We start from the raw sequence: 14765 nt of genomic DNA, 5'->3' as shown, positions 1-14765 counted from the left end.
TAGTGGTAGGTTGTGAGGCCCCAGGAAGGCCAGCCCTTAGAGGAAGGAGCAAGAGCTGAAGTCCAGTCGGCTTGAGGCCTCTGAACTGCTCTGACCTTGAGCTTCCTCCTCTAGAGGATGGGCAGTGAACAGCACCCTTCACGGAAAGTTAGTGGGAAAGTTAATGAGATCATCAGATTAAATGCTTAGCTTATCTAAGCGGTCTATCAGTTTAAAGGAGCAAACCTCCCGGGTGCTTGGGGACACCCTTTCTCCACCGGAGCCCAGGATGCCTGGTGTAAAACAAGACCCCTCTTAAAAGTCCTGCGGGCTGGGAGCGCGCCTCTGGTGGGCATGCTCAGTGCACCGGCAGGGCCGGGGGCGGGGGTGCCTCAAAGTTTTGGGCGGACGGCCCAGGCTCCTCCCTCCTGCTCGGGCGGAGCAGGGAAGCCAGAGAGGAGCAAGGGGAAGGCGACTTCACCCACCGGAAAGTGGGCGAGCGCCCCTCGCTCCTGGCCGCCCGGGCTCCAAGGGCCGCATCGCGGACGCCGTGGGCACCTTGCGGTGGGCCGCGGGCCGGGGCAGTGCGCGGCGGCGGGCGGGATGCGGCCGGTCCCCCGTCTGAGCGCCCCCGATGGCCCGCGGCGCCGCGGCCTGTGCGAGCGACGCGCGGCTGCTGCTGGGCCGGGACGTGCTGCGGCCCGCGCCCGCGCTGCTGGCCCCCGCCGTGCTGCTAGGCGCCGCTCTCGGCCTCGGCCTCGGTCTGTGGCTCGGCTGCCGCGCGGGCCGCCTGCGCCCGCGACACCAGGTGAGTTCACCGAACCCTCAGCCACGGGGCGAGACTCTTGGGGCGCGGTCCTTCACGGTCCGGGGTCCGAGCCCAGGCTCTGTGTCCTGGGCTTTGGCGCGATTGCCGGCTTTGAGTTCCCCTTCGGTTCCAGGAGGGAGTTGGAAGCAGGGATTTTGGAGGGAGGGTACAGGGCATTGGCCTGGCGTCCTGCTGAAGTGTCTACTGCATCCTACTTTGCTGCATGATCTTAGCCTGCAGGCCTCTTTGGGCCAGTTTTCTCCTCCAAAGGACCATGAGTTCGGACATAATGCTAGCAGATGTGCCCAGTTCAGAGGGGTGCGCAGGGGGCTGGGTGTCTGCTCCTGCTTCTGCACTTCCTGCCCGGCCCTGTGAATTACCCAGATTGATTCCCAGCTGCTGTAGCATTCATGGTTCAGTTCACTCATCCCTACAGCAACAGGTGGCTGAGAACCTTCTACAAGGAGCCAGTGGCCTAGGGACTCGGATGGAACAAGGACCAGGAAAGACCTTGCCCTTGTCAGCTAGCAGGAGAAAGACACATTGCAAGTAAACATTTGGTCATAACACGTGGGTTCTGTGACAGAGAACTCAGGCTAGCATGCCTTGAGTGCCAGGGAGCCGCTGAGCTAGACCCTCTGCCTCAGTCTCACGGAGTCCCGAACAGCTTTGATTTCCATTAATGTTTCCATTCTGCGGATAAGGAAACTGAGGCACAGAGAGGTTAAGTAACTTGCCACAGTGAGCGTGTGAGCCTAACCCCGAAGCCACTGTGTTCTATGTGGATGAGGCTCGGGCGGCTGCTGAGAAGACCAGCAGATGCTGCACGCCACCGCTGTGCTGATGAAGTGGGCGTCGTGGAAACACCTGGCACACAGTAGGTGTGGGTCAGTCGTGGTCAGAGAGGTCCTTGTTCTAGATCCTTTCAGCTTCTGCCTCCTTGAGGAGCAAAGAGATAGGACTGGAGATGAGGTGATGTTGTTTCCCCCTCCCACCCGCTCCTGGTCCTTGTGAAAAGGAGACGTGTCTAGCCTGGGCACTCAGGCTCTATCCCAGTGAGCCGACCTCAGTTAGCATCCTGTTTGGCAGCTGGGTCAGCTGAGGCTCACGGCTTAACAAAGCTGTGTAGGTTGGCACAGCTGGTCAGTTGAGGATGATGGTGGCCAGGCCAGCATGGTAGCCACAGAGGAGGCTCTGGCTCAAGGGCAGAGCCACGGGCTCTTATGGCTTAAATGTGACCATTAGCCTCCTTTCTAATGGGACTCCCTCCCTCCCCCGTCCTTCCTGCAGTCTCTTTCTAAAACACACATCCTACAGTATGGCTGTCTTGATGCAACCCCGTGCCCTCTGTTGCCTCCAAGTTAATGCCAGGCTCCTCGCACAGTGCGTTAGGTGGTGCGCCTTCCCCTGCACCTGCCTAGCATGAAGGTGGCCGTGCACCCACAGAGATGGCCCTGGAGGCTGCACACCCTCTCCTGCCTCCTGCATGCGTGTCCTCTTCTGTTCCGAGTCCCCCAGCCCAGGAATTTACCGTGCAGCCTCCAGGGCCATCTCTGTTCCTTTATTAATCACTAGAATCTTTAACTGAGTCAAGTTACCCCTGCGTGCTGTGTGAAGTGCTCCTTTGAGAGCAGCACCCCCGCCATCCCCACGTCTCAGAAGCCAGTGTCCTCAACTCTCAGCTGCTGCTTTTGGTAACTTAGTCCCCATTTCTAAGTAACATCGCTGTGTTGCTGCTGCTTTCTGGCCTTAGCAGCACCCGCTGAGTTCCCTGGTGGGAAGGAGGAGGATTTAGCTCTCTTCTCCCTTCCATCAGTACACTCACCCCCAGTCCCACCAGTGCTCTTGCTGCGTGGCTAGAGGGGAGCTGGGGTTAAATCGTATTCAGTGTTTCCCTTACGATGATGTTGTAAGCATGACTCACTCTAAGTCAGGGATCAGTTATGGTCATAAATACTTTCCTTTCTTGCAGAACATTTTGTTTTTCCTGAAATTAACGTGTCAGATTTTCTGTTTGATTCCACGTGCTTTATCTCTCCTTTGTTTGTTGTACATTTCTTTTCAAGACATTGGAATACATAAGGCATTTGATCAGTTTTATCTTCTTAAGAAAAACATTCTGACATGCTCCAGTTTGAAAGGGCTGCTCTCTAACCTGTGGAACAGACCAGCAGCATCACCTGCAGCATGACAGGAGGGCAAACCCTGGGTCCCATCCTAGACTCACAGTATGAAAACCTCTAGGATGGGTCCCAGCAAGCCAGGCTTAATAATCCCTCTCAGTAAATTTTCTTAGTGTTTGAGAAACAGCTGCTCTGGGCTTCCTCTGTCACCGTGGAGACTTCACAGGGCCACCCTAACAGGACTCCTTATCTCTCTCCTGGTTGGATCCAGGTGCAGGATCTCGAGCACTTGTCTTTCTCTGACTAATTTCCTTGTGTGGATGGAGGGCATCCTGAAGTAGCTTTCTGAGAATGGAGAACTCCTCTGTCTGAAAATGTCTGTATTCTTCCATCTTTATCCCCAATTTGGTTAGGTAAGTTAAGTATTGAATTTCAGGTTGAAAATAGTATTCCTTCAGAATTTTGAAGACATCTTTCCATTTCCTTGTAACTTCCTTTGTTGGCATTGAGAAGTCTGATTCTGTTCTGATTTTTGATACTGTTCATGAAGCCTCTTTTTCTTTTGCTCCTTGAAGAATTTTTTCCTTGCCCCAGTGTTATGGTTTAGATATGGGGTGTCCCCCAAGAGCTCATGTGTGAGACAAGGCAAGAAAGTTCAGAGTGAAAGGATGGGTTCTGAAAGCCTTGACCTAGCCCCTGTATCAGTCCCCTGATAAGGACTGACCAGGTGGTGACGTAGCCAGGTAGGGTGAGGTGACGTAGCCAGGTAGGGTGAGGCTGGAGAAGGGGCTCCATGGGGGTGTGCCTTTGGGGTTGTATTTTGTCGTGGTGAGAGACCTCTGTCTCTCCTTCCTGGTGGCCATCGGTTTCCTGAGCCACTTTCCTCCACGAGTCCCTTCTGCCGTGATGTTCTGCCTCACCTCAGGCCCCAAAGAATGGAGTCAGCGTGTATGAGCTGAGACCTCTGAGGCCATGACCCCAAATGAGCTCTTGCTCTCCTTGTTCTCGCTGGTCTTTTGGCCTCAACAGTGAAAGGCTGACTGAACCCCAGGGAATCCTTGGTGGCATCTGTGCCATCTGTTGTACGGGCCTTTGGGTGGCTCTCTCAGTCCAGGAACTCCTTTTCCTTATTTGTTTGAAGATTCTTTCCTTCCATATGTTCACTTACTCCTTCCAAGAACTCCATCACGCTTAGCGTGAACTGACCTCTGATTATTGATCCCCCCCACCACCATATCCCATCTCTGGGTGTGTGTGGGGTGTGTGTGTGTGTGTGTGTGTGTGAGGGGGGGTGTGGGGTGTGTGTGTGTGTGAGGGGTGTGTGTGGGGTGTGTGTGTGGGGGGGGGTGTATGTGAGGGGTGTGTGTGGGGGGGTGTGTAGGGTATGTGTGTGAGGGGGTGTGGGGGGTGTGTGTGTGTGAGGGGGGTGTGTGGGGTGTGTGTGTGTGGGGGGGTGTATGTGAGGGGTGTGTGTGGGGTGTGTGTGTGGGGGGGTGTGTAGGGTATGTGTGTGAGGGGGTGTGGGGGGTGTGTGTGTGAGGGGGGTGGGGGGTGTGTGTGTGTGGGGTGTGTGTGTGCAGGGTGTGTGTGGGGTGGGGTGGGGTGTGTGTGTGTGAGGGGGGTGGGGTATGTGTGTGTGAGGGGGTGTGGGGGGTGTGTGTGAGGGTGTGTGGGGTGTGTGTGTGTGAGGGGGGGGGTGTGTGAGGGAGGTGTGTGGGGTGTGTGTGAGGGGGTGTGTGGGGTGTGTGTGTGAGGGGGAGGGGTGTGGGGTGTGTGTGAGGGGGTGTGCGGGGTGTGTGTGGGGGGGTGTGGGGTGTGTGTGTGTGGGGTGTGCGGGGTGTGTGGGGGGGGTGGGGTTGTGTGGGGGGGTGTGGGGTGTGTGTGTGAGGGGGGTGTGGGGTGTGTGTGTGGGTGTGTGGGGTGTGTGTGTGTGTGAGGGGGGGTGTGGGGTGTGTGTGTGAGGGGGAGGTGTGGGGTGTGTGTGTGAGGGGGGTGTGTGTGTGTGTGAGGGGGTGTGGGGTGTGTGTGTGTGTGGGGTGTGTGTGTGACAGGGGTGTGTGTGTGTGCGGGGTGTGTGTGTGTGTGTGCGGGGGGTGCTCTCTGGGAGAGTTCTCTCCATTTCGTGCTCACAGTTGACCCCCTAGTTTGGACAGTCCAGCACTCTGTTTTGTTCTGGAACCCCCCGTGGTCACAGCGGTGCCTTCTTACCTTGTGAATGAGCTACCTCCTCTCATCAGAGGACAGTGCACTGTTTTTGTGCAAGTTTTTGTGCAGCCTCTGACTCCTGCTTGCTTTCCACATTAGTGTCTGTCCACAAACGGCTGGAGGTCCTTGTCCTCGCTGGTGGCCCTTGTCCTCGCTGGTGGCCCTTGTCCTCAGAGTCATTTTAAACAGGGAACTAAACAACGGATGCTCCTGGGGGGGGTCGGAGTTTCTCCTGGGGTGTTTCCTGTGGTCCACTCTGGCTGAGTCCTTCCACTCAGAGCTCTTGCACTGGTCAGCGACAGCTGCTGAGCCAACAGTCCTGAAGTCTGTGGCCGTATCATCTGCCCTCTCTCTACCCCAGGACACCCAGACTTCTCCAGGTGCAGGGACCTCCCCAGACAAGCTGCACCTGTGCCTGGCACAGGGCCTTTGCACGGGCTCTTCCTGTCCCTAGAATGCCCTTCTCTGAGGTATCTCAGAGCCTCACTTTCAAGTTTCTTCTCAAAGCCACCTTGTCTCTCCCCATCCGCCCAGGCTCCACAGCTTTCTCTGTAGCACTCATCTCCCCACCACGCTCCATATTTATTTGTGGATTTGCTTAGCTCTTTCTCCTTTCTGGAAAGGCAGCTCTGTGGAGGGTTTGCATTTGTTGTTCATGACTCTGTTCCCAGGACCTAGAATAAATCTCAGACTAACTCAACACAGTGCAAAGCGTGAGGTTTCTGCAGTGGAGAGATGGCGTCCACACGCAGCTAGTGGTCACGGGGTTGGGAAGTGTCTCTGCTGTGTCCAAATTTAAATGCAGTCTGTTCCCTTTGCTCGAGGTGGTTAAGCTAAGTTCACAGAGATCGTGAATTGGTGCCTACTGAGCCTCGGTCCCCAGGGGAGGTGCGGGTGAGGACTTGGGAGCCTCTGCTCCTGTTTCCAGTGGCCAGCCATCGGGGTGCTGTTCTGCATGTTTCTGATTAGAGATCCCTCACTTCGATGTCACCCTGAACCTCAGCCAGTGGCCCTTGTTTCTGCCTCCGCTGGGCACATCACAGCCCCTGCCCGCCAGGGGGCACAAGAGGGCCCTTCAGCACCACAGCTGGGGCCATTGCTAACAGCAAAGTGACAATGAAACACAAAATTGGAATTAAAAAAATACATTAAGAGGGGTGTGGCAAGGACACTTGTCTGCAGAGTGGGTGGGGAAGGGGCCCTACCTCCCTTACCTGCACCAACGTCCGTGGGGCAGCCCCTTCCTTCCCACCGGCCTGGGTGCATGTGCAGCGGGGAACGCCCACAGGCATGGCTTGGCTTAGCGGCCTGGGAGTTTGCAGATACAGGATTGACAAGATCACAGTTCACAGCGGGAATCGCTCTGTAATCTAAGGTGGCCTGAGGGCTTTTCTTTACCATCATCCAGAGGCATAAATGAAAAAGAAAAAAACAACCAGGGATCTTAATATTGACGAGCACCTCCCGCAGAGCCTTGTCCTCAAGGCTGTGGTCAGCAGGGCCCACCAAGCTGCAAGAAGCAGGAATGAGCTTTGCCCCAGGCCTGTCCTTGGGGTCCTGAGGGGCACAGAGGTAGGACTGTCGGGTGGGAACCCCTGGGCTGAAATCCAGGGGCACGAACCCAACTGACTTCGACATCCTGTGTCCATCCACCCCTCGGGGTTTTAGAAAGACGACACTCAACGTCTGCTCAAGAACCTGGAGCCTGGTGCACAAAGCCCCTCGGAGACCGGCTCCCCATCCAGGAGGAGGAAGAGAGACGTGCAGCCGTCAAGGGACGCAGAGGCCCCAGATGTAAGTGCTGCCTGTGTGTCTGCCCGGGTGCCCGAGGTGCTGCTGCCCACCCGGCAGTGATAGCATGTTTCCCGACGGGCTTCTCCTTTGAGGGGTCACTTACGTATAAAATGCAGAGTTCAAGTTTAAAGTTTGACACATTTAACAAACGTCTCCACCTGGGAACCAGTGCCCACCATGGAGGTGATTCTGCCACCCCGGAAGCCCCCAGTGCCCCTTCTGGGCCAGCCTCTCGCACACGTGCTCCCAGAGGGGATGCAGGTTGGCTGTCCATCGCCAGGCTGCCCCTGCGATCGGGGACTTTGTGGGGGGCGTCCTGTGCTCTCTGTGCTGCATTCCCACCAGAGCACTCTCGAGACTTCCCTGTCCCATCGTCACCACTCAGGAGTCCTGGGCCCTGAAGTGCCCTGGTCACCATCCACCGGCTGCTGGGTGTCTGGTTGGTGGCCTGGCTTGCTCCTGTGTGGCGGGCACTAGGCTCCGCCCTGTCTGTGTGGCTGGTTTATTTTCCTTTCTCCTGGTTCCTTCCAAGTGGACATCCAGCGTAGGGAGCCCAGGCCACGGCAGAGGTGTCAAAGGGGATTCTCCTGCTCCTTCTGTCACCCTCTCTGAGCCTGCCCCAACCAAGAACATCGCTGGTGAGCCAGGGGACAGGCTGTGACATTTCCAGTCTGTTCCTGTGCCCAGGGAAGGACGGCGGGCTTCATCTCCTGGGGGAGGGGAAGACTGAACTGACATTGGTCAGTGCCTGTGGGCGCCAGCAGTTGTCCGTGTGTCCTCTCTGGGTGATATACGTGCTCCCGTGAATGACCTCACCCAATTCCTATTTACATCCCCATTTTCCAAATGAGGGATCTGAGTCCTGCAGCCAGGGAGTGGCCCAGCTTGGATTTGCGCTGGGTCTCTCTGGCCCCTGCCCGGCAAGTGCTTCCATTACCACATCCCTCTGTCAGCTCAGTGGCCCAGTGACCACAGGAGAGTGGCCGGGTGTTTTCAAACAAACCCACCAAAGCTTTGAAACCAACAGGCGCAGCTTCTGGTTACACTGAAGAATCGGTTTCCGGAAGGCGCCTAACCCCTGCATTTCCCAAGGGTTCCCGCAACCTGGCTCCTCTTGCCTGCTGGCAGGACCCTAAGGAAGGTGGGCTGCTGTCCCCAGGGCTGACCCAGGCAGGTGGAGGAGACGGAGACCACCTCTGTGACTCCAGGGCAGAGCTTGCCCTACGGGCGCACGCTGTGGTCTCTAGTCCGTCTCCTGACTCTGTGTCCGTGTGCTCCACGCTGCCCCGCCCGAGTGTGTGTGTGCACCTGAATCTCCGCAGCCTCTCTCCACCTGCACCTCTGGGCTCTGTGTGCTGGGGTGTCCAGGTGACAGCTGAGTCTGGGGGCATGTGTGCCTCCCTGTGTCTGCCTCTCCCATCTCCTCTCCTCCCTCTCTCACTGCCTGCTCACCCCCTCATACTATGAAGATCGTATCACCAAAAGGCACGCCTATGTGCACACAAAACTCGTACACAACTGTTCACACCAACATTATCCACGACAACTGAAATGTGAAACCACACAGAGGGCCACTGGCTGACAAATGGATACCTGAAATGTAGTCTGTCCATGCAGCGGAATATTATTTGGCCATTGAAAAGGATGTGTGCTGTAGTGTGAACAAACCTGGAAGCTGTCATGCTAAGTGAAAGTCACAAAAGGCCACCTAGTACAGGACCGCATTGGTAGGAATAAACAGGACTGAGGTTATAGAGACAGTGGATGGTGGCTGCCGGGGGCTGGGGAGGTGAAGGCAGGGTGGAGGCGACGGCCCAGGGCCCTGGTTTCTCCCCCTTGTGATGAGGACTTCTACGGCAGCTGTGGTGACGTTCTGTGTGTCTGTGCAGACGCTGGAGCTATCATATCCTGCACCAGGGCGAGTTGTGGTGTGTGGCCTACACCAAAGCTGTTTCCAGAAAACAGCCCTGCTCACACAGGGGCAGCTTTGGAGATGGGGGGCCGCAGCAGCTTTGGGACCTAGATCCTGCCCAGTGCTGGCTCTGCCACGTATTTGCTGTGTGATGTCGGCAAGAAACATAAGCCCTCGGAGCCTGGGGCTTCTCACTTTCACAGTGGCGATCATGAAGGCTCCTCCCTGGGGAGGCTGAGGGTGCGGGTGGGGGCTCCGCCCCAGGATAGGTGTTCCCTGGGTGTGTGTAGGGCCCAGTTTCCTGCCCCTGCAGGGTCGGCTCATTTTCCTGCCTGTGTGTTACTCGCTGACTATTGAGCTAGTCCTGGCAGATGCCCGTGACCAAGCTAATAATTGCCCAGGGTTAAGTTAAAGATCTGCCTGTTCCAGTGACTGCTTGCTGGGCTCCCTGACTTCGGTGGACTCCACGTGTGTGGTCAGGGCTGTCTAGGGCACGACAAGCAGAGCCATGGCTGTTGTCCCCTCCTGCACAGAGAAGGAGCTGTGCTGTGCCCCTCTGCAGGTGAACTCTGTTTAATGAGTAGCTCCTGTCAATCATCAAAGCCAGGCAAAATTCCAGAGAGCTCTGAGTCCGCCCTAGGTCTCAGTCCTGTCCCTTGCTGTAGAGGGAGGGCGGGGACAGAGTCTTTGTGATGCGCCCATGCACTCGCTGGGAACACCTTTATGGTAGTGAAATGGCTTTTTCTACAATTATGCTTTAATTTTCTGAATAATTGCATTGCTTCAGTTGAAGAAGTTTTACTTTGTAAATCTGCATTACAACCAATTTTCTGAATAATTGCATTGACTCGGCTGGGCAGATGGCCAGAATCCAGAGGACTCCCAGACTTAATAAGGAGAGCTTTAAAAGTACCAGTTGGTGGGTCCCCTTTGGGTGGCTGAAGCCAGGCTGCCTCCTCCTTGGTTCCACACGCCAAGGGCTCCTGGGTCCTTCACTTCCTGGCCAAGGCTGTGACTGTCCCCCTGCCCTGTCCTCCAGGGCACTGCCTGCTGCAGGTTTCGGGTTGGAAAAGACAGACAGCCACACCCGTGGAGCCTCACCTGCAACCAGGACTGTGTTCGCCAGGCTCCCCGTCCCCGGGGCTCTTTCCACAGGTCTCGGGGTCCTGCCCCGGCACCCTGTTCTTGCCTTGTTTTGCACACTAAGTGCAGTTCCCTAGGTCTGTCCTTGTGACCATGAACTCGAGGGAGGCGGGGACTGGGCTCGCTCTCATTCTCCACGCGTTCTCTTTCCTCCCACCTCTGTTTGAGGGGAGGTCAGAAGGCCCAGGGCTTTTCTGCCTCTGCATCTTTCCCTTGAGCAAATGTGTCCCCCTGGAGAACCAGCCAGGGCCAGCGTCCTGAGCACATGACCTGTGCAGTCACGCAGGCCCTGCTGGGAGGGGCCCTGGCCTTGGCTGCTGGGCTGTGCTGTCCCTACCTCTGACAGCTTTCACAGGAACCCTCTGTCTGTTCTGCACCAGGCCCCACCGTGGTGAGAGCAGGCTGGGTTCTGTCTGTTAGTCTCACCACTGTTCTTGGCTTTTGCACCATTTCATCAAAAATGCTTCAGCAAGGAGTGGGTCAGGTGCTGGGGTGGACAGCAGCTCTGCTCTGGCCCTCAGGTCAGAGGGAGGCCAGGAAGGTTTTCAGATGAGCAGCAATAGGAAGTGCATGTTTAAAAATCACTCGATTCCCACGTGGAGACTGACCTGGAAGGTGCTCACCCCTGAGCCTTAGTTTGCCCCTCTGTGAAGTGGGTGTGACCCTGGAGTCCCCGCCTCCCAAGCTGGCTGCTGTCTGGCAACTGCATGAGCAGATGGGCCCGCATGGCGGGGAGCCAGGAGGGAAGCCGTTGCAGCCCTTCAGGGAAACGGGTGGCTAAGGGTGGGTCTGTGGACTCCCGAGGGCTTGGGGAGGGAGATTAGTGGGACTGTGGCTGGTCAGACCTGGGGAGTTGGGGTGCCTCGTGTCTGGGCATGGCAAGTTCATGCCTGGGGCCTTCTCTACTGAATTCCCACTTCCCTTTTGATTCCCTGGTTCTTGTTCTTGCTCTTCCCTCTTGCTATGTTGAAGGAACTAGCTTGGTGTCAACTAATTGCACTTAGTGTGCAAAACAGTGCAAGAATGCCTGTCAACTCAAGAGGACGAACCTGGAGCCGGGAGATTCACATTCCCATCCTGGCTCTGGAGTTCATGAGCTGTGTGGCCTTGACCTTGGGTACGTGGCCTAACCTTTCTACATCCTGTCCTCTCCATCTGGGAAGTGGAGACGGTGACTCCTGTTGGGTCCCGGGAAGCTTCATGCACCACCCGGTTCTTGACCTCTGGGCCTATGTTTGTGAGTTGTGAGGTGCAGTCAGGAGGCCAGAACCAGGGCCTCCACACATGGCTGCTCCCGGTGAAACTGGAGACCCTGGGCCACAGTGCAGCTCGGTCAGGAGCATCCCGGCCCCTCGGTCATGAGCAGGTGGCCAGTCCCTCTGCGAGCCCCATGGCAGGCGTCCAGTTGGGTGAGTGAAGCAGTTGGAAGAAAGCTGGTCGTCTGCTCTGGGTGCTTCCTCCAGGATGCAAAGCGGAGGAGGAGGGTCCCCCACAGCACCTCGTTCCGGGGCAGGTCGCCCAGGGCCTGTGAGCAGTCCCCTGCACCTACCTTCACTCACTCACCCGGTGTCCCCCGCATGTTTCCCGAGCCACTCTTCACTGCCTGGGCCGCGCACAGGAGGGCACGCCTACCGGCGGACAGGAGCAGAGGATGTTGGGATACTTCCCAGAGAAGTCCTTCCTGCCACGGGGGATGGCTTGTCACCACTGCACCGGGGCCCAGGGCTGAGGTTCTCCCCTGGTCCAGAGACTCACCTGGGAGCTTGTTCATGTGGCCCTTGTGGGTGGGTCTCCTGGACCTGCTTACTGCCTGGGAAGACAGGGCTCAGACAGGTTGCTTAAGGGTCCAATCCAAGTCTTGTGTGAACATATGTCATGGGTTTTTTACTACTGACCGTGCCAAAATTTTTTTTTTGATTTTTAAAGAAGTTTAATTGGCTCATGATGATATACCTACTCATGGGGTACAGTATAATTCAGTATGTGTAAAGATGTAAGGTTCAAACCAAGGTCGTTAGCATTTCCATCTCCTCAGACACGATCATCCTGTGTTGAGAAACTTCAGCTCCCCTGGCCGTGTTCAGGTGGGTCCCCAGCCACCGCAGGCTGTGCTCCTTCTCTGCTGGAGAACACGGGGCTGGGTCCTCCTGTGTAAAGTCACCCTTGTTTTTGTTCTTTTCACTTACAGATTGTTCAAAATTATTTAGAAGATACTTTTAATTAGTCTCAGGTTATTCAAATCCTTACTGCTTTCTAAGCCAAAGAATCAGAATTAAGTGATCATATCTTTCTGTCCATATACCCCTCCACCCATCCATCCACCCGCCCATCCGTCCACCCACCCTCCATTCATCTTTCTCTCTACTTATTCATGCACACACATATATCTGTGCCTCCACCACCCATCCACCATCTGTCTGTCTGTCCTTCTATCCATGCACCACCCACCCATCTATCCATCCATTCTACCAAGAGAGCACTTGCCAGGGTCTGCAGGTGCCCGCCACAGTCCCTCTGAGACCACTCCCTCACTTGGATCGTGGCATTTTGGATTCGGGGTCTGTCTTGTTCTGCAGAAAGCCTCCCAGACCACTTGTATGAGCTTTTCTTTGCTGTGACCAAACTCCTGACAAGAACACCTGAGAGAGGTTCATTTTCCCTCACAGTCCAGACGTCCAGCCCATGGCCAGCGGCTCTATGCCTGGGGAGAGCTGCTCACTCAGGGCAGCAGGAAGCAGAGAGAGGCAGGAAGGGGCCAGGGACCAATATGGTCCAGGGACCTGCTTTCTCCGGCCACAGCCACCTGCCTACGGTCCTCACCACCTCCCAGTGGGCCTGGTCAGATTATTAATCCACCAATGGGCTAGTCCACTGATGGTCCAGTCCCTCTCCTCTGAAGGTAACTACGCCGCCTCACCCGTGAGCTCTGGGGCTCGTGCCAGGTCTGAACCATGACGCTGTTTGTTCTCTTTCCCAGGAGTATGAGCCGTCTTTCAACAGCAACATCACAGCATTCGCCCTGAAGGCCAAAGTCATCTACCCCATCAATCAGAAGTTCCGGGTGAGAGCTCTGAGCCCCGTGATCTTGGTGACAACTAGGGCTTGGCGTGGGGTGGGGATCCAACGTGCAGCTGAGTCCCAGTCAGGGTGTTACGCCAGCTCTTCCCCACAGAGACCTTGAGGTGAAAGCAAAACTTGACGGTTACTCCATTTATGACAGGATTGTCAGGGAGGGAATGGCCACAGCGCCTGTGTCCCCAGGGACACAAGTGGCAGCACAGTGGTGCAGCATTCCCCCGCCTTCCCACATTGACACAGCCTGATGTCGACGCGGTCACCCCTCTCCTCCTCCCTCACAGAGCCTGGACTCAGGCCAGCGTGCCCTTCCCGTGTGCGTCTGAGGGGCTAGCAGGGGCTGTTTGTCACAAGCTGGGCATCTCAGCTTTGCAGTGTTGTCTCAATTCACCCATAAAGGGACTAAGGCCCAGGGAGGCTGCTGCCCTGTCCGTGCCCCCCCCCCCCCCCCCCCCCCCCGCAGGGCCAGAGTCCGCCACACCTGCAGACCTCGCCCCTGTGACTGGCGCTCCCTGCTGGTGGGGAGGGGGGTTTGCAGCGAGTGCCTCTGCCACGCTCCAAGAGCCGGCGCCCCCGGGGGGCTCTGGGAGAGTTTCCTGGTCAAGTGTGTGTGGGTGTTAGGGGGACACACTGCAGGGCACATTCCCACTCCCGTCTCAGCCATTTACTACTGCTGGCCTTTCCCGTGCTGCGGTTTCCTCATCTGTGACGTGGGGATGAGGGGTTCTAATGCCTCACCTGGTTGTTTTCAGGACTGCGGCATCAGGCACTCAGCACACGGCAGGATTTTAGATTATTACGTGCTTTTTTATTCCTGGTGCTGGGGATTGAACCCCGTGCCTTGCGCACACTGGGCAAGTGCTCTGCCCCTGAGCCACATCCCCAGCCCACTAAATGATGTGCTTTTGAAGAGAACCAGAGTGCCCTGAGGCTCTGAGACTTCCCACACCACGGAAGTGACTCCTTGTTCAGTGCAGCATTTCCCAAACTGACTCTCCACAGAACTCTTGGGATGAACAATAACAGGACAGAGTTCATGAACTGTTCCCTGGAACACATTTTGAGAACCACATCTTTCTTGCACTCTCTGGTGGGTGGACGAAGGGCATTTATACAACAGCAACACCCACTGCTGAGTCTGTCCAGGCGGAACTGACCTGTGGTAAAACAGGCTGTGAAGACATGACCAGGGAGCTTTGGAACCCAGCACAGGACCCGGGGTCAGTTCATTCCAGCAAACAATGAGCGAGGGTGCTCAGGATGGGCACAGAGCCTGGGGTGGCCCAGAAGCAGGAAACAAGGAGAGGTCGGCCACCAGAGCCAGCTGGCCTTACAGCTTGGGCAGTACAGTAGGGGACAGGGCTGCGCAGAGGTGTGGACATTTGCTGAACTCTGCAGCTGTGCCGGGCACCAGGCTGTGGCCTGGGCAGTACTGGTCATGAGTGGAGTGCCTTGAGTTAGAGCTTGGGCCTGTCAGAGGGCAGTGGGGGCCACCTTGAGGGCCTGGGGCTGGGACAGCTCCTGTCTCAGTGGGCTTCGTAGCCAGTACAGGTAGGGATCTGAGGCAGCAGAAGAGGGGCAGGAGGGCAAGGAGGTCAAGTTGGCTGTTGGGTGGGGGTTGCAAGTGGTATTTAAGGACAGAATCAGGTTACAGCTGAGATGGGGCTCAGCACAGAGGGGACAAGTCCAGGGACAGAGAATGTGAGTGTGAGCCAGGTCCCAGGGC

At 56.5% G+C, this 14765-nt stretch overlaps 1 protein-coding gene across 1 annotated transcript in view; it reads left to right on the top strand.

The window, feature by feature from the left end:
• Window positions 1-613: 613 nt before the first annotated feature.
• The window catches only part of Evc (EvC ciliary complex subunit 1), a 53205-nt gene continuing 39053 nt past the window's right edge, over window positions 614-14765 (top strand). The window contains exons 1-3 of the mRNA XM_076864508.2: window positions 614-787; window positions 6784-6909; window positions 12942-13025. Coding sequence (XP_076720623.2) covers window positions 614-787; window positions 6784-6909; window positions 12942-13025 — 384 coding nt within the window. The remainder of the gene's footprint in view (window positions 788-6783; window positions 6910-12941; window positions 13026-14765) is intronic.

Source organism: Callospermophilus lateralis, chromosome 8, assembly GCF_048772815.1.
Source record: "Callospermophilus lateralis isolate mCalLat2 chromosome 8, mCalLat2.hap1, whole genome shotgun sequence".
Classification (NCBI taxonomy): domain Eukaryota; kingdom Metazoa; phylum Chordata; class Mammalia; order Rodentia; family Sciuridae; genus Callospermophilus; species Callospermophilus lateralis.
The sequence above is the reverse complement of the archived record's forward strand: the minus strand, read 5'-3'. Positions and strand labels throughout refer to the sequence as shown.